Source organism: Falco peregrinus, chromosome 4, assembly GCF_023634155.1.
Source record: "Falco peregrinus isolate bFalPer1 chromosome 4, bFalPer1.pri, whole genome shotgun sequence".
NCBI lineage: Eukaryota > Metazoa > Chordata > Aves > Falconiformes > Falconidae > Falco > Falco peregrinus.
The window spans coordinates 7427621-7449771 of record NC_073724.1 but is presented as its reverse complement, the minus strand read 5'-3'; the positions used below and the strand labels follow the sequence as shown (position 1 = coordinate 7449771).

Sequence of the window (22151 nt, the reverse complement as noted above, 5' to 3'; positions counted from 1 at the left end):
TCTCAAAATAATAATAACAGTACCATTATAAGAAGAAAAAAAAAAAAAGATTATTATCTTTGCCATTTATTCAGGAATGATCAACTACAGTTGGTAAACAAGACTATTCTGGAAGAAAACTGCTTAACAGAATACAGTGCTTTTCAATCATGTGCAAATGCCATAAGTGAAATACCTCTATTTTTAATACATTTCCTAGAAGTTGCAATGGAAAACAGACTTTTTATTATGTCTCTGACTTTTGTTACTCTAAAAGATGTGTTGGACTGGATTAGAAGTGAGTCCTCCTTTCCACTCTCTGCAGGACATATTCCAAGAGAGACTGAGCTCATTATGGGGTAGTTAGAGGTACCCTGTGCTCATAAGAGAAATTCTCAGCTGCCAGAACATGTCCCATAGAACCGTTCCATCAGCTCAGTTAACTAAACACACACTTCAGTTTGCCATGGAACTAGCTGAATTTTAGCAACTGGTCTTCAATACAAGTTAAAGTATGTTCTGTGCTGCTTTACCTTGGTGGCTGATGTCCCGTGGGGTCATCCTAACATGGAATTTGCTGTGGTTAATACAGTCTTACTATGTACTTCCACGGTCCCAGCTAGTCCATGTAGTAAATCTCTACTGCATCTGAATAAAGGGTGTCTGTATGTTACTTATGACCCACCTTTGGATCCCGTATGAATCTGCATGGAAAAATAAATTAATGGAGTCCCGTATTAGGCTCATAATATAAAAAAAATGGAAAATGGATAGTCAGTCTTAAATTACAGAAAAATCAAAGTACTACAGTCTATCAGTTCCATGTCAGAATAATCCACCTAACGCAATTTTGGACACAGAATGCTTTTCCAGAGCAAATGATTTATTTGAATTTATTGTTGGGTGCACTATTTGCAATTAAAGGATTGCCTTATGCCAGAAAATCTTGGCTGGTGTCTTAAAGCATAGCTATGTGTCTAAGCTTTTATTGGACACACACTGAATTTACATTCATAGGAAACAAGCAGGGTAACTTTTGTTTCAGAAAAATTTCAACTATGTAGCTCAGTGCTCTTCCTTACACCTCATGGAGTCCTATTGCTTCTCAGTAAGTCCAATGTGCAAACACCTCATGAGCAAAATCTACTAAACTTTTTGCTGTTATTTGTTCAATTTTAACGCCAGCATTATGGACAAGATCCTCTCTTTTTTTCACAGGTGCAGCATAAGGACTAGATACAATCAGTGCATGAGATTCATCTGACTAAGCGCAGATACCTGGATTTGAGCTAGTCATTTTGCTGTCTTTGAATGCAAAGAAATGGGCTTCTTTGGCACAATTCATCTAATCCAGAAGTAAGTAATTACATTTGTCAGATGACTCACATTCTACAAGGATCCACTTCCTTTCATTGATTAAAAGGGAACCTTGGTTGACTATCTCAAATGCAGACCTCTGAAACTAGGTGAGAAGAATTCCTCCCAGTAGTTCCCAGGGCTCTGATTGACAAGCAGGGATAGCTTGAGTAAGGATGACCGACATGTTTTCCATGTTAGATGACCATCCCACTTGGTTGCATGGACATCAAGTTGCTTGTCAGTCAACTTTGGAAGCACTGTGATTGGCACATGATGGACAGCTGGGGAGCGCACTTGTTGGCCAAAGAGATGCTACCTGGTCCTGCTCAGCAGTCAAGGCCCTCCCCTAAGCTTTGTTTTGGAGGCTTAAGTGATACACAAGTAGTGGTAGAAGTACAGATGGATGGATTTTATTCTAGGTTAATGACAGTCAAGTCTGTGAGAAAAATGTACACACGGATATTACTTGTAAATAACTTAGAACTATTTCCTTGCATCCACATTTTGATGCCTTTTTTTTTTTTTTTTTTGCTTGCATATCATGCACACTTTATTTTGTGAACTTTCAATGAGTACTTTTAGTCATGAAGCACTCTGCAATGTGGGATGGATTCTCAAAAACAGCCTACTAGATATGCTTAAATTTCTTAAACTAAATTGCACACTGCAATATGCAGGATAACCAAATAGAGCTAATTTTCACCTGAAGAAAGTATCCCCTGTAACAAAGAAAGTTACTCATATACATTTGTGGCCTGCACAGAATTAAGCTCACACTTGAAAAGTCACACCTGTTGGTTTTTTGTTTGTTTTTAAATGAAAAAATTAGGACACCACCCAAAATAAACCAACTGAGAGTAGGCTTGGAATCAGAGCAAAAGCAAATAAAATGTTTCCAAAATGGGAAAAATGTAAAACTGATCCAGATAACTATTATAAAAGTGTCATACTGCACCACAACAACAACAAAACCCCAAGCCATATAAACCCACAAAATCCTGGATTTACAATGTTTTTCATAAATGTTTTCACCCAAAGAATCCCTTGTTCTTTCCTTTCTGGTTACCCAAACTCTTGTTTATATAAAAAATATATCTGATTAATAAATGTGTTAATATTATATTTTTTCTATTGAAAATATATTTTCAGTAGTGAGATAAATTTGTAAATTAATTTCCATGAGATGTATCCAGGTTGCGTTCACAAAACATGCTGCTCTGCGTTCTCACTACCAGGAATGAAAAAACTGCAAAGTACAATTTAAAAGTGCACATACATGGTTTGGATTAGTTATGAGCAATTTTGAAACCCCATTAACAAATAACAGACTCATACCTCCTCAGTAACGTATTTAATTGTGAGAGAGGCTCCTTCCACAGATGTCACGTTGTTGGCCACGGAAGCAATGACAGGCAAAATGGATAACAAAATGGATAAAGGAAAATCAACTTTTAAATTACTCTGTGATGATAGTATTTTTTAAAAGACCATAAGAGAACCTTTACCAAAAAATTATTCAGATGTGGAATTCGGGCAGAATTTTTCAAGTGACAGTCACAGAACAAGAACAAATGCTTTTTGTCCCCTCTAAAGGCCTGTGATCCTGTAAAACACACGTGCTTGTACAATCCTGTTCAGCGGGACTACTTCATGCTGGCAAAATTACCTTTGTAGCCAGAATAGGACTGGAACTGCCCCTCTTTGAACAAGCTCATCAAATTGGCATTGTAGAACACTGGTGAATCCTGATCTTTAGAAAACTTGCTCCTCAGTTAAATCTGTCTTTTTTTTTTTTTTTAATGAAAGAAAGGAAAATTTACTTAGTGCACTACTGTTACCTCACTTAAATTAACACAGTTATTCCAACATAAAGTGACAACAGTGAATCAGGCCTAGCGTGTTCTACTCTGTGAACTGGTTGGAAGCATAATCCTTTCTGAGTTGTTTTCTGATTTTCTTTCTTTGCCACTGGTATACAATGGCAGCCTTTCCCAAGAGTTAGGAAATACATTTTGATTTACAAGGTGTAAATTAAGCAGTAAATATCATTATGATTACATAAAGTAGTTCATTTTGATATACACATATATTATACTAATTACCCAAACGTACGATTTAATGGAAGAGTTGTAATGCTCGAGTATATTGGAATGCCACATAACTCAAAAACGTCCTCCAAACTATGTGTAAATCAACAAAAGTATCTGCACCCTGTTTACATGTGACATGCATGTAGATCTGCGTGTGACTTCTAAAGCATGCAGACATGCGCTCTTTCCCCTGTTCCCAGTAGCGCATATCCCATGCAAAAGTTTGGAAATGTAGCCCAGCATGTCTGTGTAAGTTATCTGAATAAAACATGAAAGCTGTAAGTCCTAGAGAGGTACAAACATTATGTTAGGCCTTTGCAGACATTTTCTTGCATGTAAATATGGCTATTGAAGGGTTCTAAAGGTAATTGTCTTTGATGTCATTTAGATATCTGTACTAAATGAAGATCTAGCCCGTAGTAACCAGAGCTCCATTTCAGCAGTCTGCTTTTTACTCCTAAAAGCAGTTAGAAGTAGATTCAAGGCAACATATTATTACACTGCTGTCCTACATCTCCTTTTCTGCCTATGTACAAGATAACTGAATACCGCAGCATGTAACTTCCAGCATTAGTTGGTGGTTGTATCACTGCACTCAACTGGAGGATGATATGGCCAGCCTGCTCCCATGGGAATAAGCACATCGCCCCACTGATGGCTGGCCCTCTAAGGTCTACTACCCAATTATGCTTAGTTCAAGCAGCAGAGGCCAGCATTTTTGGAACAGAAAGCTTTCTGAAGTCTATGTGGCCATGATACAGCTGACAACCATGTTTTACGTGTGGTTATGGAAAAGTTACAATCAGTTTTCCAGTGAATATTTGCCACGTAGTAGAAGCAAATGCTGAGTACTACAAAAAAATAAAACCAAACCCAAACCAAACAAACACCCCCCCTCCCCCAAAAACAACCCCAAAAACCCCAAACCAAGGACTAGGGTGGTGAACAATCCCAAGGATGAACAAGTTTTCCAACCTAATCTCAAATCTAAAGCATAAAAAGTGTCGAGTGCTAAAGTAACTCAAACTCAAGGACCTTAAGATTTTGAACAGATTTCTCTCACTATCCTCCCAATTATTCACATACTGAAAACTCACTACATAAAATCATCAGTCATTTCTGCAAACAATACTAATGTTTTGAGGCACCAGCTTACCAGCATTCAAACTGTTACAAAGTAATATAACTGTAGGACCCATACATTTGGATTTAATCAAGAGATAAAATAAATATTTATGTCAAACTTCTTTTTGATTGCACATTTGGTATTGGAAGTTACATGGTCACAGAACATGAAAGAAGTCAAATACTTTTTGATCTACCAGCAAACTCTAAATACATCGATAAAGAAGCCACACCAGGCCAAATAGATTACTACTTTCAAGTAAGTTCATGAAAGTTTCCCAAATACTGTTATACAAAGTTACACATCCATGCTGAGTTATTCATCAATGTGTAGCAAGAGTCTTGCAGTAGGACAGGATTTGATCGGCAGATAACTGGCGGAGGAGCTATGCAGTGTGATTAAAAATTCCAGTTTGGAAGCATTAACATAGAAGTACTTTTTAAGTCTGAACAGGAGACTGCAGTTCTTGAAGTTGGGAAGAGCAGAAGGGAAGAATGAGAATATTTTTCCATTTTAGAAATGCTGAGGCACAAAACACAGTTGATTCTAGTACTTTCATACATGAAATCCTTTCTCCTGTATGTGCATCATGTGTAACCGCAAAGTCTGTAAACTGCTGACTATTCGTCTCTGGTGTCCAATGAGTACAACTCCAATTCTTCTAATGTCACTGCAAGATAAAAAGTTTCATCTTGGAAGCAAGCATAGTAAAGCCCCTTGTACACAAAAGAGGATAAATATATGATGAATTGCTCTTCTTCAGGACAGTTTATCTTCCTGACGGGGACATATAAGAAAGCTGCAAATGTTTCAGTTTTCTGCAACTGTCGATTCAAATTTTTAAAGACAGCCATTTAAGAATTAAAAAATATTTTGTAGTTAGGGAACTGGTATCTTATTTGATAACAATAGTCAAGTAATTTTTCCAAGTCTCAAGGAAGAATCTGAGAGGTGGGTTCTAACGGCCCGTTTTTGGTAATGTGTCAGTAGCAAATGTTTCCCACTCACACTTGCAAAGGAATGGGGCTGATACACTCACTCTTGTAGTCTTGAGGTGGAAACAAAAGAGGGTGTGCTTCTGGGGATTTGGGGAATGGTAGGGAGAGATGGTCTAAAGATCAGAATAGCAGAGAATCACCCGGCTTGACCCAGATTTCCCTCCTGGTTTCCCTTCATCTCATCTAGACCTGCACCCCAGAGTGGGTGGTTCACCCACAGAGCTTAACTGTTTGGCAGGAATGAAGTCAACACCCTCAGCATCCAGCACAATCTACTACTTGAGTTGTTCTCTAAACACCACCAGCTGCAAGATGCTGAGACAGATCACAGAGATGGCGAGGGCAGGAAGCTTCAGATATGCCTTGTCAGTTGTGCAAATCCCACCCTGGGATGTAGCATAGACACTGCCTGGTTAGATATCCTCAAAAATTGTGTGACGATCTAGCTAGTAAAGGAGCTCACAGGATGAGGCATGACCTTTATGACTTTCAGATCTGCAGTTCAAGATACCTCCCTCTGTATCCCCCAGATGAAGAGGCACTGGATAGCAGCAACTATTATGTACTTAGGCTTAACATCTGCATGGGGGATGATACACAACACTTAAGGTCAGCAGGGACTATGCAAAAAATATTGAGCATCTTAGAAGCTAAAAAAGGTCAGCTAAAAGAATAAACCTTTGCAGGGAGGAGTGGCATTAGAAATGCAAGAACAATGCTTAGCACTTATCAAGGAAGGCCGGATAAAGCTCAGAAAGAAGCCGCAGACCTAGGGTAACAAAGGTTATTTGAAGAAAGAAGGAATCTTTCAAAAAGCTGAAGTAGTATCTAAAGAGAGGAAGTAGAAAGGACAATAACCTTAGACAGATTATCTGTAAAAGCACAGTGAGACAGGTTAAAAAAGAACTTCAGGAACTACTAGAAAAAGGACACAATAATAAAACTCATAATACACCTTTTTGCAAAGTCACTGGGTACAAGAAACCTGCCAGAGTGTCTGTGGAGTCTAATAATGAATTGGGTATAAAAGAGCATGGAAAGACTGGCCAGTGTTGGAAGACTAAACCAGTTACTTGAGTTGACATTCACTGTGGAACAAATTGAAGTGACTCCCGTGCCAGAACCTTTATGGGGGACTTGCCAGAGAATCTGTCTGAAGTTGAAGTGACTGCAGGAGAGGTGATAGGACAAACTGAAAAAACAAGCAACAACCCCTCTTCAGACCAAGAGTATAAAAAGAGCTTAAGGATGAAACAGTGGAACTACTAACAGAGATGTGAGAGAAGAAGTTATCAGTTGTGTGCCATGTGACACCAATTTTTTTGGTGTCAGAAGCATGGAGAGTGATATGGGACAAAAATAAAAAGTTTCCAGGGGACACCTGGGGAACCACAGATCTGTGACTCAGATCATTGCAGGGCATAATAGAAACTACAGTAAAGTACAGGTTTATTGGATGCTTGGATAAATTATGTACTTGAGTCTCCATGGCTTTTGCAAAGAGAAGCCTGTTTTATAAAGTTACTTGTTTCCGATGGAGGAGTTAGCATACACATGGATGAAGGCGATTCATTTGATACATACACCCCATGTGGATTTCCAAAAGATTTATATTCCTTATCAAAGCTTTACAAAGAAAATAAGGAGCTATAGCATAAGAAGGTCTTTAAACTAAACCCGACTAAATAATGGGTTTAAAGAGAGGTTAGGACTAAATTGTCAAGTTTTACAATGTTATCATCAAATAGAAGTCTGCAGGCACCTATGCTGGGGTAACATCAAACATTATTGTTCAACAAATCAGTAAATGGTCTGGGAAAACAGGTGAGAACAGACATGGAAAAAGTCAGTTGGTGAGACTGAATCGTTCAGGGTAGTAAGAAAAATGTAAAATGATTGAATCTTGACTGACTGTTACCATTATTAATACAGACAGTCCCAACATCAAATAAAAGATTAGGAATTCATGGGAAGGGCACAGAGAACCAAACAGATCATGTCATTATGCTACCATATTAATATCCATAGTTTTCCCAAACTGTTACATACTGGGTGCAGGCCTTTAATTTAAAAAATGATAGAGTGGTATCAGAGGTGGTTGAAGAAGGGCATCAAGGTGTGGAACAACTTCCTTTTGGGGACTGACATTGGCTTGATGATGTTCGTAGCAAAGTAAGAAAAGATTTTTGCCACTGATCTCAGTGATCTAGATCAGAACTGATTCTTCAAGAAACATTTAAGGATGCTCACTGCCTGATCTTTGGTAGTGTTTGGTGTGGTCATAGAATGAAACTATCAGTTCTGGGTCTCTTAATCATATCATTTTCCTATGTTGTTTTGGTAAAAAAAAGAAGTATTTGTCTTTTATTAGCTTAGGTAGGAAAGGAAATGAAAGCACTGTTCCATACAACATGATAATTACATCACTGCAGCACCGAAGCCATTTCACATTGATTAGTCACTATAGGGATAATAGATGACATACTTACTCAATATTCATTCTTGAAACCATATCCAAAGTTGTGAAACCTGCTGCCATGAAGTTATTTTTATACTGACCCATTTTTATGGAGTCCAGCCAGTCACTGACTGAAACAAACAAAGGATATTCTGAAACTTCACCAGGTGAATCTGGCATTCTGCAAAAACAAAATGCAAAGGTTACCAAAGCAGTACAAAACACGACGCTCAATTTACTCTGGTAGACATTGTTTTTATTAAAAGGCAGAAGGAATGAGAGAGAAACCTGAGCTGCAAGGTCAGATCTTAACGGAGGATCTCTCTAACCCATTGTGTAAAACTTATAAATCACGTCAGTCTGCCAAGTTGCACTACTTAAACAAGACTTCGTGGTTTTGAGCACCGCAGCTGAGTAACAAACCAAGGAGCAGACATCTCCCACTGCTCTTATTTTTGTTCCCACAGGGTGTTTCTTTACAGATCTTATGTATTCAGGATGATAGTAATTTGTAAATACAGTAGTCAAAGTAGAGGACAAACAAAATTTAACATGAGATACAATTTTAAAATATTAAAACACTGCAAGATAATTTTAATGTTTATAAAAAAAACACAAATAGCTCCTTATTGCTATACCATTATGCAATGGGAACATTTTGATTACAATGTTCAAACCCTAAAAATAACCCTAAAAGAAGCAAAAGGAATAAAATTTTACATCTTTTCTTTTACATAGATTTATGTAAACTAGCAAATAAAACCGAAGGAGCTAATTTAGTCACATTTCTGGTTCAGTTCTTTTCCCTAATATTATCACAACTGAAGTTGAAAGATGGGCAGGGAAAAAAAGAAATCCAATTTTGGGGCATATATTTCCAGTCTTCTGAAGTGTACCACACTGGTGAGGGCTCACAACTTTGTACATTTTGTGTAGAGAAACTGTAGGAACAGAATGCAGAAAAAACACATTGCTGTTTATAAAAGCTTTATGATAGCCTTTAGGAGAAAGATATAATTTATTTAAAATGAAAATTTAGACAGAAAAAGCCAGCCAACATTAACTGATGGAACATGACTTACGTGTAATGTAGAAAGCAACACAACCTATTATCTTAACATACTGAGTTTCAACACCACATATTCAAATACACTAAACAAACTGATTGTCATTCCTATTATCAAAATGATTGGAAGAAAAACTGAAAGACAGGAGAACACTATTAAGTAGAAACCACAGTTAAAGACCTTCCAAGGTCCTTTCCAACCTGAATTATTCCATGATTGTACAATTCCATAGAATAACTGCTGACCTCGTAAGTTAATAGTACACAGTCATCATGCAGATTGACTGCATCAAGCATTCCCAAATGAACGGAAAAACTTTTCCAAGCAGACAAGCTTGGTCAGAGCTTGACTGCAAGAAAACAGGCTTAAGTTTTTAGATCTTAACTAATGTTTTAAAATAAGAAAAGATAAAAATGCATCACTCTGATGTTAAATAAAGTGACCCAAGTACAAGTAGCAAGTCATATCTATATTTATATGTGAATACACACAGAGGCCACTAACTAGTGGATGGGCGTTAAATCCACTAACTTGTAGTAGATGAAATGGCTGTAGCCCTAATTGTAGGTTTTCCCAGTAATCTCTCCATTCAGCCTCAGTCTTTGCCTTGTTGCTCAGCCCTTCCCAAAAAAACATACACTCCCCCTCTTAACCCACTGAGGTTCTCAGCAAGACCCACGTGGGTCTTGAGAACCCCTTATAAACCCGGAGGGCCTCCATGAAAACACCTTTATCTTAAGGTGAATTTCAGCTAATGAAGAGACCGAGGCCACCTGTACCTTCACTGATTTCAGCTAGTATCCAGGGTGAGCTTGGATCACTAAGCCTACAAACATTGACAAATCCTTCCACCAGAGCTTTACTTCTCCTGTGACTGCATTCATTTCTGTAATATTATTAATGCAAAAAACTTTGGGCAATGCCATCAAGAATTTTTTTGTAGGATGGTAATAACATAATCTCTTATTTGGTCACTGTTGTCATTCTTCTGCAGATAAATAAAGATCTAACAAGCTAAGACAACTTTCTGCAGGAAATTACTCCAAGGCAGTTCAGAAATTGCTTGAGCACTGTCAGATGGAGACACAGGCTGTTGAATAGAGAAAATAAATTACAAAGAGAAAACAAGCACATAGGAGATGCACAAAAAAAAAAAAAAAGGAACAAAGATTCACAAAGATTAAGGATAGATAACGCACAAACAGAACTCAGACAAAAAAATTAAAAAAAGAAAAATGCTTAATATAATCTGCATGATTTGAGAGAAAAAATCCTTCTACAGCAGTGTATTGACAATAAAGCAAACATCAAAAGGGAGTTAAAGTTATTTGAATCCCCGTAATTTTGTGAATTCAGACCTTTGTGCCTCTCTCTAAAACATCTAGCAACAGCCACCATCTGTTATACCAAAAAATAAGTACCCAAAAGAGTCTTACACAAGTACGTCCTCCACTAGCGTATGAAGGGTGCTCGGATTGCGGATCAGTTTGTCTAGGAAGCTGACGATGTCACTAAATTTTGGACGGTGGTTCCTCTCCTTTTGCCAGCAGTGAAGCATTAGTTGGTGAAGAGAAGCTGGGCAGCCCATGGGAGCTGGAAGCCTGTAGCCTTCTTCAATAGACAGTATAACCTAAAGAAATACCATGCATATGATTACTGGGCATTGGAGTTAAATGTCAAAAGGCAGCTTAAAGTTGACAATTAGAAACCAGTAATAACAATTAACGGCACAGCCACCCTCACTTTATACATTGCTGGGGCTTCGCTCAGGGAATTGGGACTGGCAGGAGTGTGACCAGAGCAGACACCAAGTATTTTGTAGGCATGTGAAACATGGCAGGCGCTTCTTTAGGCTTTCTGGCCACCTTCTTCAAACGGCCAAGAAAAGAGGAGGGGAGGAAAGGACTAGTATCACTATCTTTTTCACCCACTTCAGGTTGATGTTGTACTGAATGGGGTCACAGGGCCACAAACTAGCCTTGGATGGCCACTGCATGCGGGGATGCTCTACTGTTTGCATCCTGACAAAGTGTTACCGTGTGGCAGTGTCACAGTACAGTCAAGCACTACAAATGCACATTGCAGCGCCTGGTGAATTTACCTGGTGATATTATGTTTCTGCTGATTGTTAAGAGTACGATTAATTCAGGCACTGTCCCGCACACTGAGTTACAGCGAAGCACAACATTATTTTGCACAGCCTCTCTCAGAAATCTGGATGTCCAAGCTGTTTATGACTAAACGAAAGTTAACAAAATTACGGTGTTGTCATATACCCTAAAGTGAGTACAACTTCCAGATTCAGCAGATGTGGAAAATGTGTTTGGTCAGGATTTGGAAAGAGACAGAACTGATGTCACAGGTAAATCACACGCATGAAAAATTACATTTGATCAGAGCTGGAGAGAGGCTTGTTTTTAGTAAGTAACAAAAAACATTGGCTGAAAAGGACATTAGCAGCCCTGGATGACAGGAGCTAGCAAAAGTAGGTAAGGTCCATGAAAAGCTGGCTGGATTAATTCTATGTAAGATTAAAAAATGAGGAAAAAAACCTAGGTTCTGCAATGTGTAGTGGTGGCAATGGGGGGTCATAACATAGGATTTCTTGTATATAAAAGCATGGAAAGATAGTGAGTGGTTGATCAAAAAACAAAGCTAGGAAAAAGACCAACCCTACCACACACATAACCCTTCCCCATAAAAATCCAATCCATGCTAAATGTCCTCTAAAATACAAATGATTGAACACAATATTTATAATAACACGGTGCACTTATGAGAAACATACCTAATGCATTTATACCTGCTCTGCTTTAAGGAGACATTTATCATTTTCACACAGATGTATGTACATGCTGCAGACGTACTAATGCAGCTGGAAGGAGGTACATTGAACTGTTTACAGCAAATCAATGTTTTATAGCACTGGCTGTAGCTTCATTATAGTCAATCTTACTATCCTGGAGTATATCCTCATTCTCTTTTTGAATTCTGAATTAATGTTGTTGGCTCTGCTTAGCAATGCCTAATGCTTATGCTGCAAACATTATGCAAATAAATAAGAGTAATGAAGCTATGTTAGGACCTTAGCTCCCCTTCATGGCATGGTAGAAAATGGAACAAGACTCTTGTAGCTGTACGCAGCTGGGTGTCTGAGTTTTATAAAATGAGGTGACTTGGTCCTACAATGTGTATCCCTCCTGTATCCTGGCAAAAACTCCTATGCATGAAAAACAAGCGTTTGCAGCACAGCAGGGAATTGGTTTTGCATGGGGTAAGTTTAAAATCCATCAGCAACAGCACAGGGAAGTACAGGCTACTCCGAAGGCAGCATTGCTTGCCACTGGGATATCTGAATTTTATGCCCCTGTGAGTATTGACAGATCACATACTGCAGCCGGGACTGGCTGCACACACACAGCAGTGGTGCCTAGCAGTAAATAATATATCAGTATGTTAATCCTTCCACCTGCCTTTCCGGCTACTTGTTTATCTCCCTGGGATTTCCTTCAACAGGCCAAAATCCGGGTTGCTGAAATGGCTGCTATAGGAAAAAATACCATCAGGCTGCCAGGGAAAAATTTCCTCCAGAGCCTTGCCTCCTAACGATGAATCTGCCCCCCTGATCGCTCCTGTTACAGACTCAGGATGGGTGAGAAATTCAGCTCCACGTGCATGAAATTTTATTTATGAAACTGTCAAACCTCATGCGTCTCAAGCAGTTTGTGGAAAGTGGCTTCACAAAATGTAGGGACTGGTTATGGTGTGGGGTATAGCTTAGGTGACACTTGTCACTGATGAGGCAATCCCCAGAACTGCAGCTATCATCGTCTTTACATTTAACTGTACCTGTGGCAAATGATGACTTTGTGAAATGTATTTTGTTTTTAAAGCAAAGGGAAAGCTTCTCTACTTTGATGAGATGTAGAACATTTGCTCGACACAACAATAGAGAGCTGATGAGGTTTTTTTCTGAAATAATTTATTCAGGAAAAAACCCCCAAAGCAACCACAATTTTCCAGACATTATATTTTCTCTGACACATTCTATTTTACAATATCTTTGAAAAATAAGTTACAGTGCATTTTGTTTCCTGTCTTCTTTAAAAGGAACATTTCAGTATGAAGAGAAATGCCAGCTGGTACTGGGATAATTATAATTTCTCATTAATATCAGCACATTTATAAATAAACTGCAAATATCGCCTCATTAGTATCCCTTGTGAGGCAAGTATTATTTTCAGAGTCTAAGAAGCAAGAGTAAAGATGTGATAAGTGTCTAATACTGCAATGGGAATCAAGTCTCAAAGGAAGAATTAGAGCTTTTTAGTTCCTAATTTATTTATATATTTAAGCTTTTTAGTTCCTAATTTATTTATATATTTATTTCAGCTCCCACTTTGCTACTTGCATAGCACCTATCTCTGAACAGCAGAATTAGATATCCATATACCTAAAAGGGAAGAAGTATTACATTTTTCTTGGCAATACAAAATTATATCTTATATAATACATAAAGATTATACACGTTAATATCTTTTAAATGCCTTTTCCCTTGCCAGTTTAAGGTTGAAGAAGCACCACATTAATCGTGAAATGGTCTAAACATCTCTATCTACAAGAAGGATATAGCAACAGCTCTAGCAATCGGCGTTAACTCCTTGCACCTTGGCAAATCAATGTCCCATCTATTTCAGCCTGAAGGAACAGGAACATCAGTTTAGGTTCTACACAAACGAAGCCCTGAGTCTGCTAACAAAAAAAACCTGATTACTGCTCTCTAGTTCTGGTCTCCTGATGAACACTTGATGGGTGTCAAAAGGAGGAAAATATGCGTGTGTTCTGTGCTGCCATCAAACGCTGAGAAAAGGGCTGTAGGTTTCTTTTTGGCGATGAGTATGTTTAAAACTCATTAGAAGGTCTTGTGGGTCAGCATTAAGGTGAATAAAGTGGGCAGGGTGTATTTTTACAACTAATGCTTTTTGGCAAGTAAGAATATAAGCTGTAAGGGAAAGGGAATATTTTTTACAGTTAACATAGATAACTTTCCATGTTTTTTATTTTTATAAAGGGCACCATTCTTTTTATCTATTTTTGTAGACAGATGATATGTAACACTGGACACTGTTAAATACATTTTATCATTTTTGTTTGATGTTAGATGTAGCTGTAAAGGTTGAAGACAGGGTTAATATTAAATATTAATTATGATACCAAAATTTTATGTATGTTTACTTTCAAAATAATTTGAAATTGGCAAAAATGGCATCGGAAAATTAAGCTGTAATCTTTCTGATAGTTTCATTATTAGCAGTAACAGATTTTTGCTTTCCAAAGTTAACTGACAGATTTTTTAATGAGACTGAGACAGACAAAAGTCCAGGGGGACGTTGTCCCTGTGTCCTGCTGTCATCTGAAAAATCTACCAGGAGGGAAAGGCAGCTGCTCATGCCTCATGGTACAGAGCCAATCCCAGGTGCCTGCCAAGTGTTTTGATATCTGTGGGTTGAAAGAACTATATTATAGTAAGGTGTTTTTTTTACTATTACAAGAAACCTTCATAAATGTAAGGACTTTTATTCTGTTTGCTAGTAGATTTCTTGCATATTGATTACAATCTATTAAATATATATATATATTTTAATACTCTAGTTCTGCAACATGCACTAATTTATACAGTGGCCTCTAACAGGTGTCCCAGTAGACTTCACTCACAGCTGTTCTACAAACCAAATGCACGGAATATAAATCTTCCTTCCCTCACTTGAGCATTAGCAAGCCAGGCTCTTAGCACAATCTGTTCATCAGTACACTACTTTCCTTGGAAAGTTCAATATCTTAGCTAATGTTTATTAATTAAGCAATAAGACACGACAGACTGTGCAGCAGCCCTAATTAATGGACACCTCTGGTGCCTGCCGCACATCTAAGAAGTGCATTAATCAGCACCAACACAGGTCGGAAGTGACTTGCCACAATAATAAAATGGTTATTTACTTAAACAAGAACATTTCTCAAAGTTAACAACATTTTTAAACCTCTACATTATACCACGTACAGTAAATAAATAAATAAAAAAATAATCATGAGAGGCATTTTCAAACCTGGTTGCCTAAAGGTCAGCTTCCAAATCCCTGCTTAGGAATATAAATAGAGGATGCTAGATTTGCAGAGGTGTTCGGTCTCTCTGGCTTGCGCTGACCTGACAGGTACTTGTGAACAGCGCTAGTCTCTGAAAACCAGACTGGGTTTATTTAGGTGGCTGGTATCCGTTTAACACTTCTCATCGCATCAGCTTGGGCTGTGTGCTGCCTGTGCTGGCTCCTTGTGATTCGATTGCTGTGAGTGAGGGGTCAGACAAGAGACCCTCGGTAGACTTAGCTCAGCCCTACTCTTGAGCCAACTGACCGCAAGGTGTGCTGACATGGCAAATACCCGCACCAGACAGCCGTGACCTTGCCTCTCCCAGCATCGCCTCCCTTTGGGTAGGGCTGGGTGTATCGTTGGCTTCAATGTTATGCATGTAAGCAATGAGCATGTAACTGGCAGCCGCTCAAAACGTCACTCAGCCATGGTCTAGAAAAGTGAATTAATTTCCCAAAGTTGTTTAATTAGAAAAGCAATTTGTAAGATGAAATGCAAAAAAACCCCCAACAAACAAAACCCCAAAACCTTGCTCTGTGGAATTTATACTCTGAAAACTTTTGGTACTTCACAAAAACCCACCCAGTTCAATAAATATTTTATCACTAGCTAGAGAAGACCTTTATTATGATCAAAACACGGTAAGCGTTGTTCTGTTAACGTCGCCAGACATTTTGTTCTTGCAGAACCCCTGACTACTTATGTAAGACCTTATTAACTGTTGTTTGCATAATGTGTCTTTTATGAATCTTTTTAGTGCGTGCCCCTCTCCGTTACCTTCCCTGCCACATGTACAGTGTCACTGACTTTTGGGAAGGTCCTATTATTTCTGCAAAATAAGCTTATGTGAATTCAGGGTAATTTACTGTACTAAAAGGAATGTCCTGATACCCAGCAAAGTAAGCTTTACAATATGTCTAATAACTTGAAATTTCCCCATGACATTTAGAGTCACTGAACATATTTAAAAGGTCACAGGTGCTCACTGTTAACATTTTGGCACTGAAAGCCTGTGGGTAAGGCTCCAGGGAAAAAGAGTCCTTTGTGCTGTGCCTTGCTGAACTGCAGAGAAAGCCCCCCCTCCCCTGCCCGTCAGCATCGTTAGCGTTAGCAGCATCCATAGGGCCCACATCATTATTCTGTATTAGCAGATAGCTCCACTTTGGATGTAGGAGTAATTAAGTGTGGCTGTCTTCATGCTGTAGCAGATTATTTAACATACTCTAAATGGAGGGGTGGCTTTATGAATTCTCACTGCTGGCGTGGCCTCAAATAGGTACGGTGTAGGGTCTGACAGGGGGGAAGAGGACGGGCTGAAGCCAGCCTCAAACAAAGGGAGAGGCAGCTGGAATGAAGGTCTGGGTTGTGCACTGCTCTCACCTGGCAACTTGAATTCTATGTGAGGGTCCCACCAGCCCTTCAAACCCTCTTCCCAGGAGGTGAATAGTGGGGCCGAATGGACGTGATAGAAAGCCTCTGTTTCCTCCCATTCCCAGTTAGTGGTAGTTAGCACTGGGAGAGTCAAGAGGTGGTCTGGTGGCAGAGCTGGTGTGAGGAGAAGGGTTATGATTACAGAGGTAAAAAGAGATGACGGCAGTTGGGCTCCTCATAGAGAGCTGACACAACACCAGGTGAAATCACTCACAACTGGAAGAAAGACTGGAATTCCCCATGATGGAGCACAAGATCCTGTGACCGTGGGATATGATGGTTGAGGTGGGCTGACCCTGGCCGGACGCCAGGTGCCCACCAGTCGCTGCTCTCCTCAGCTGGGCAGGGGAGAGAAAATACAGTGACAGGCTCCTGGGTCGGGGTGAGGGCAGGGTAGGGGTCAGTCACCAGTTACCAGCATGGGCAGCACAGATTTGAAGAAAAATTAATGTAATTTTTTACCAATCAAATCAGAGTAGGCTAATGAGAAATAAAACTAAATCTTACAGACACCTTCCCCCCACCTTCCCATCCTCCCGGGCCCACCCTCACCCCCGGTGTCTCTCCCCCTCCCCCCAGCAGCGCCGGGCCGGGCCGGGGCTGGGGTCAGTCCCTCACAGCTGTCCCTGCCGCCCCTGCCCCCCATGGGGAGGCTCCTCGCCCCCTGCCCCTGCCCCAGCCCGGGGCCCTGCCAGGGCGCAGCCCCCCAGGCCCAGCCGGCCCCAGGGGGGTCCCCGCGGGGTCCCCAGCCCGGGCTCCTCTCCCCGCGGGGCCACGGGCCCTGCCAGGAGCTGCCCCAGCGCCGCTGCCCGCGGGTCACAGCCCCCTGCGGGCACCCCCTGCCCCGGGGGGGTCCTGCCCGGGCTGCGGGGGGGAGCTGCTCCCCCGGGGGCTCCGCGGGCTGGGGGCACAGCCCGCCTGGCCGGGGGCTTCTCCAGGGGCTGCCGGGGGGTCTCTGCTGCGGCGCCTGGAGCCCCCCGGCCTCCTCCTGCCCCTGTAGCCCCCCACTACCAAAACTTTGCCACACAAACCCTACACAATGATACAGCAAAAAAGCATCTCTTTCCCTCCCACCTCCTTGGACTGCAGTCAGTGCCAGCTGCCCGTCACCCACAGCTAGATAAGCCATGTGGCAAGGTGAGGGGCAGGAGCAGAGTTACAGAGAGATGCCATTGCAGCTGGAAGCACTGGCACCGAACAGAATCCAGGCACCACGGTAGGGCTGGCTTCGTTCTGAAGTGTCCCTGGCTTCACGGGCTTCTTTCATCTCTTAAAAACACCAGCCATGAATGGGGTGCTGCAGAGGGAACGGAGAAATGAAATACCAACTATACAGTGAGGAAAACCAGGCAAAAGAGCACTGCCCATGATATGCTCAGGGGATGTGCCAGGGGCAACCGCAGAAAGGACTGTGAGCTGATGCTGCATTTATGACAGTGCAGTCCCTCAATCAGGCAGTGCTAATGGGGGTGGGATGGAAAAAGAAACTGCCCAGTGAGCCTTGCTTGTCAAGGCATGCGTGGACATTGTACTTACAGCTCAGAGGGCGTTGAGTGGACAAGTTTGTGCTCCGTTGGGGCACAAACTGAAAAACATGGAATTCCATCAAAACATAAGAAAATGCTTTTCTATTGTGCATGTGACCGAGCACTGGCTGCCCAGAGAGGCTGTAGGGTCTCCATCCTTGGAGATGTTCAAAACCTGATCGGAGACGGCTCTGAGCGAACTGCTTTAATTGACCCTGCTCGAGCAGGGGGACTGAACTGGACAATCTTAAAAGCTCCCTCAACCTCAGCAGTTGTGTGATTCTGTGATTTGCTGATACCTTTTCCCCAGTTTCTTGTTCTGTTCTGTCTCCCGTTAAATGAAGGCTCCCAGTGAAACTAACCGTTGCATCTTTTAGTTTGGGAAGGCAGAAAACTTGAGGCTATACGTGCATTTTGATACCAAGTACATTCCGTACAGTGCAGAGTAATCAGGTTTTGCGACAGCATGGTAATGATGAAGGGGCTGATATTGCCATGGCTGTGTTCAGCTTTGCCTCTGAACAGAAAATTAGCTCAAGAATAGCACCCTCTGCTATTGCAAGGCTGAAGCGATGTCCCAGCTCCTTAGCAATCAGCTCCTAAATCACCACAACTCACAATGTGGCTTTTTTAAGGAAAGCAATGGCAGTTTTGCCTTAAATTGGTGCTTGTAAGCTGTGGCAGTTCAGGAGCTGGTAAATGGCTCTCAGTTCAGTCAAGGTACTGAGGATCAGGTACTCATATTTTTAGCTGGAATCTGCTTTTTCATTCTTTTTGGTTAACTTTGAACCCATCGGCTCACTTAAAGAAGTTGTGTAAGACTCAGAAGCTGGGCAGAGGCATAAAGTTGCTGTAGGACAGAGACTTAAATATATGAGAAATCTATACACGGATGATTTCACACTGTGACCTAGGGGAAAAATAGCCTTAATTCAGTTGTCTAAGCTTAGGTGTCAAATTTTAGACTCCCTAGGGTATCCTGCCTGGCCTTTAGTTGTTGTTCCAGAAGGTCTCAGGTCTCCTGCATGTCCTGTGTCAGCCGCACGTGGAGATCTTTGTTACTCTAGGGCATCTCAGATGCCAACAGATTGCTACCTGTGGGAAACAGAATTGAGCCTACTGGGTTTACCTGCTTATTTCACAGTAGATCCACGATGTGTTTATAGTTCAGATAGTATCAAAATAATGTTCCCACTGAAGAGAAAAGGTCTATCTCAGCTGAGTGGTTGCTTGTTCCTTTCAGCTGGGCAACCAGCCACCACTGCCTTGGTCAATCAACATAAATGTAGCTCAAAAGTAGGCACAGCATGAACCGTACCATACCTGGTGGTAATTAAGGAGCAGCAGGGAGGTGGGTTGCTGGCAGGTGGATGTGTGGAGAGGGGATGGAAGCCGTAGCATTGTCAGGGGAGAACGATCTACAGGACAGCTGGTTTAATTTCAAAGGGTAGACTCAGAAGAGAAATGCTGGAGAGAAGTAAGATTATAGCACTGGTGAGGCTGTAGAGTACAAAACCAAAGGAAATAAGGCTTTACTAGTTCTGCTGGTCTTTTCTGTTTTGGGTGGGTTTGCTTGGCTTTTTTTTTCCTTTTCTTTCTGAAACACTCTGAAATGATGTTTTTTTAATGAAAAGCTCTCTCAGATCCTTATCCCCAAATGACTGATCAGCCTTAACAAGCAACCAGACTTGAACAGCTGAATACCTTAGCAACAATATAAAACCAGCCATCTGGGAAAAGTCTTGTCAGCTCTTCAGAACCAATGCAGAGGTATTCTAGGCACATATATGAGAGAGGTTAAGATGGGCTGGCTGATATTCTGCATTTTGACACAGAGATTGATGGCTGGTGTGAAGAATGAGTATACCAGTTTGAGCTGTCATGGGGATCCATCAAATGAGAATTACTGAAAATTTAAACTGTGGTGAAGAAAAAAAACATTTCCCCTTTCCCACTCTTCATTTTCTAGAACAATTTTACTAAAAGCAAACGTGTTGTTTTTTTTTTTTAATTGGGAAAGCTCACTTGGCCACATCTTTTGCAGAAAGAAGTCAGAGGAAAACATAACTTTGTTATGAGGGAGGATTATTGTCCTGCACTGCGGTTAAGCCTGTATGTAGTTTTTAAGGTAAATAGAATGCATTTAATTCTCAGAAAGGAGAATTGGCAAATACATTTCTCATGGCAGCTTAACTCTTCTAGAATTTAACCATGTATGCCCATTGAAGGGTACTGTCAGGCTGTACTGGAGATAATGGGCCAAATTCATCATCAGAATAGTTCCAGTATTCCCTCAAGTTTTGCTGTACAGCTTAACTGAGAACTGCATCAACTTGCATATCTGATGCAGATTCCCAAGGATTTGGATGAAAGCCCCGTATAGCCAGCATTAGAACCTGGAAAGCTGCTGTGACTCTTTGTAATAAGTTTTTAATCCTTGGGAGGAAGCCAGTCAAGGTTTTGGTTATAGAGGGTCAAGTCTTCAGGCTGCATAAATTAACTGTCCCATGGAAGCTGACAGAGTTATGCTGATTTAAATAAGTTGAAGTTCCAGCGTAGGAAGTGAATAAGAAAGCAAAGCGGGGCAGGGATTGACAATCATTTTCAAGGAACATTTCAACAGCTGGCAGATTAGTCACAGGTGGTACTTACATCCTGGTTGGACATCTCCCAGTATGGCCGTTCACCGTAGGACATCACCTCCCACATTACAATCCCATAGCTCCACGCGTCGCTTGCCGAAGAGAACTTCCGGTAAGCTATAGCTTCAGGAGCGGTCCACCTTATGGGGATTTTTCCACCCTGGAAAATATGTTGAGAACTTGTCAATATGACTGGAATACTGAATAGCACATGTTTAAAAGAACAGAAGAAAAATATATCCTGGATGCTGACATTCGACATTCTGTCAATTTGCTGCAAGTGGGAAGGAAGAAATATACCTTTTTAAGAATGTGATAAAAAATTGCTTTTATTTGTGGTCTAATTCACAAAAAACAGCACTCTGTGACAACAAAACTCAGTTCAAAGAACAGAAAGCATTTTATATGATTCATGTTTGCTCAGTCATATAATCAGTCAGAACATGCCTTTTGATTGAAAACATCCCAAGCCTGAAATTCCTTCTGCATTGACTTATAAAGTCTTTTTTCCTTAAATGAAACAGAAGCATCTGTTGCAAAATGGCACACCAAAAGCACTTAATGAAACTATATAATCAGAAAGGAAACTATAGGCTTCCTATTATTCTTTACTTTTGATAGTATCTTTTATTTTTTGTTGTGTCATTTAAATATCCAGGTAAATAGCAAACCAAGTGTGTTTCTAATAGGCGTTGCTGTAGGATACTGAATAGAATAGTTTCATTCTTCGGCTTTCAAATCCAAGTGCTACCACAAAAAAAAAAAAAAAAAAAGGAAAAAAAAAGGTCAGAATTCAATCAACAAACCTGACTTACTCTTCACCAGACCACAGGATGCAGAGCTTTTCTCTGACATTAGTAATTTAAACCATTGAAGCTCTTCTATTCTCCCATAAATAGTTCATGTATGAAAACTACTTTTCCATTTGAAAATGAAGTATTTCTTCTCCAGATACATTTATCTTTTCAAAAGTATATGTCTTTATTTTCAAAAGTGTACGTTTGTTATCATTTTCCACTTAACTCTTTTAAGTCAAGAGCGAGCAGTGTCCTTCAGGTGCCACTAGATGGTAGGAGGAGGCAGCCAATAGAGCTGAGCTCACTTGGTTCCTTTCAACAAGCAGTAATGGATTGTGCTCAGCGTTTTAATTTTATTTCTGGCAGAAACAAAAGAAGAAATAAAGTAGAACATCCGTTTGGCAATTGAAGAGAAGCCGCAGTTAAAAACAAGTATGTAAATCTCTGTTAATTTGCTTTGAATACATAAAAAATTGTCTGCAAGTTGTTGAGGCCTGACTTCAACTGACTGAGATGTTTATTCTACCAAAAAAG

The 22151-nt window shown here is 40.5% G+C and overlaps 1 protein-coding gene across 2 annotated transcripts in view; it reads right to left on the bottom strand.

Annotated features, from left to right (window-relative positions):
- Positions 1–4367: 4367 nt before the first annotated feature.
- The window catches only part of EPHA6 (EPH receptor A6), a 513074-nt gene continuing 495290 nt past the window's right edge, over positions 4368–22151 (bottom strand). For both annotated transcript variants that reach the window (XM_055803065.1, XM_055803066.1), the window contains 4 exons: positions 20831–20980; positions 10514–10707; positions 8042–8191; positions 4368–5224 (listed from right to left, as the gene is read on the bottom strand). In XM_055803065.1, the coding sequence (XP_055659040.1) occupies positions 5110–5224; positions 8042–8191; positions 10514–10707; positions 20831–20980 (609 nt within the window). In that variant the 3' untranslated portion in view covers positions 4368–5109. The remainder of the gene's footprint in view (positions 5225–8041; positions 8192–10513; positions 10708–20830; positions 20981–22151) is intronic.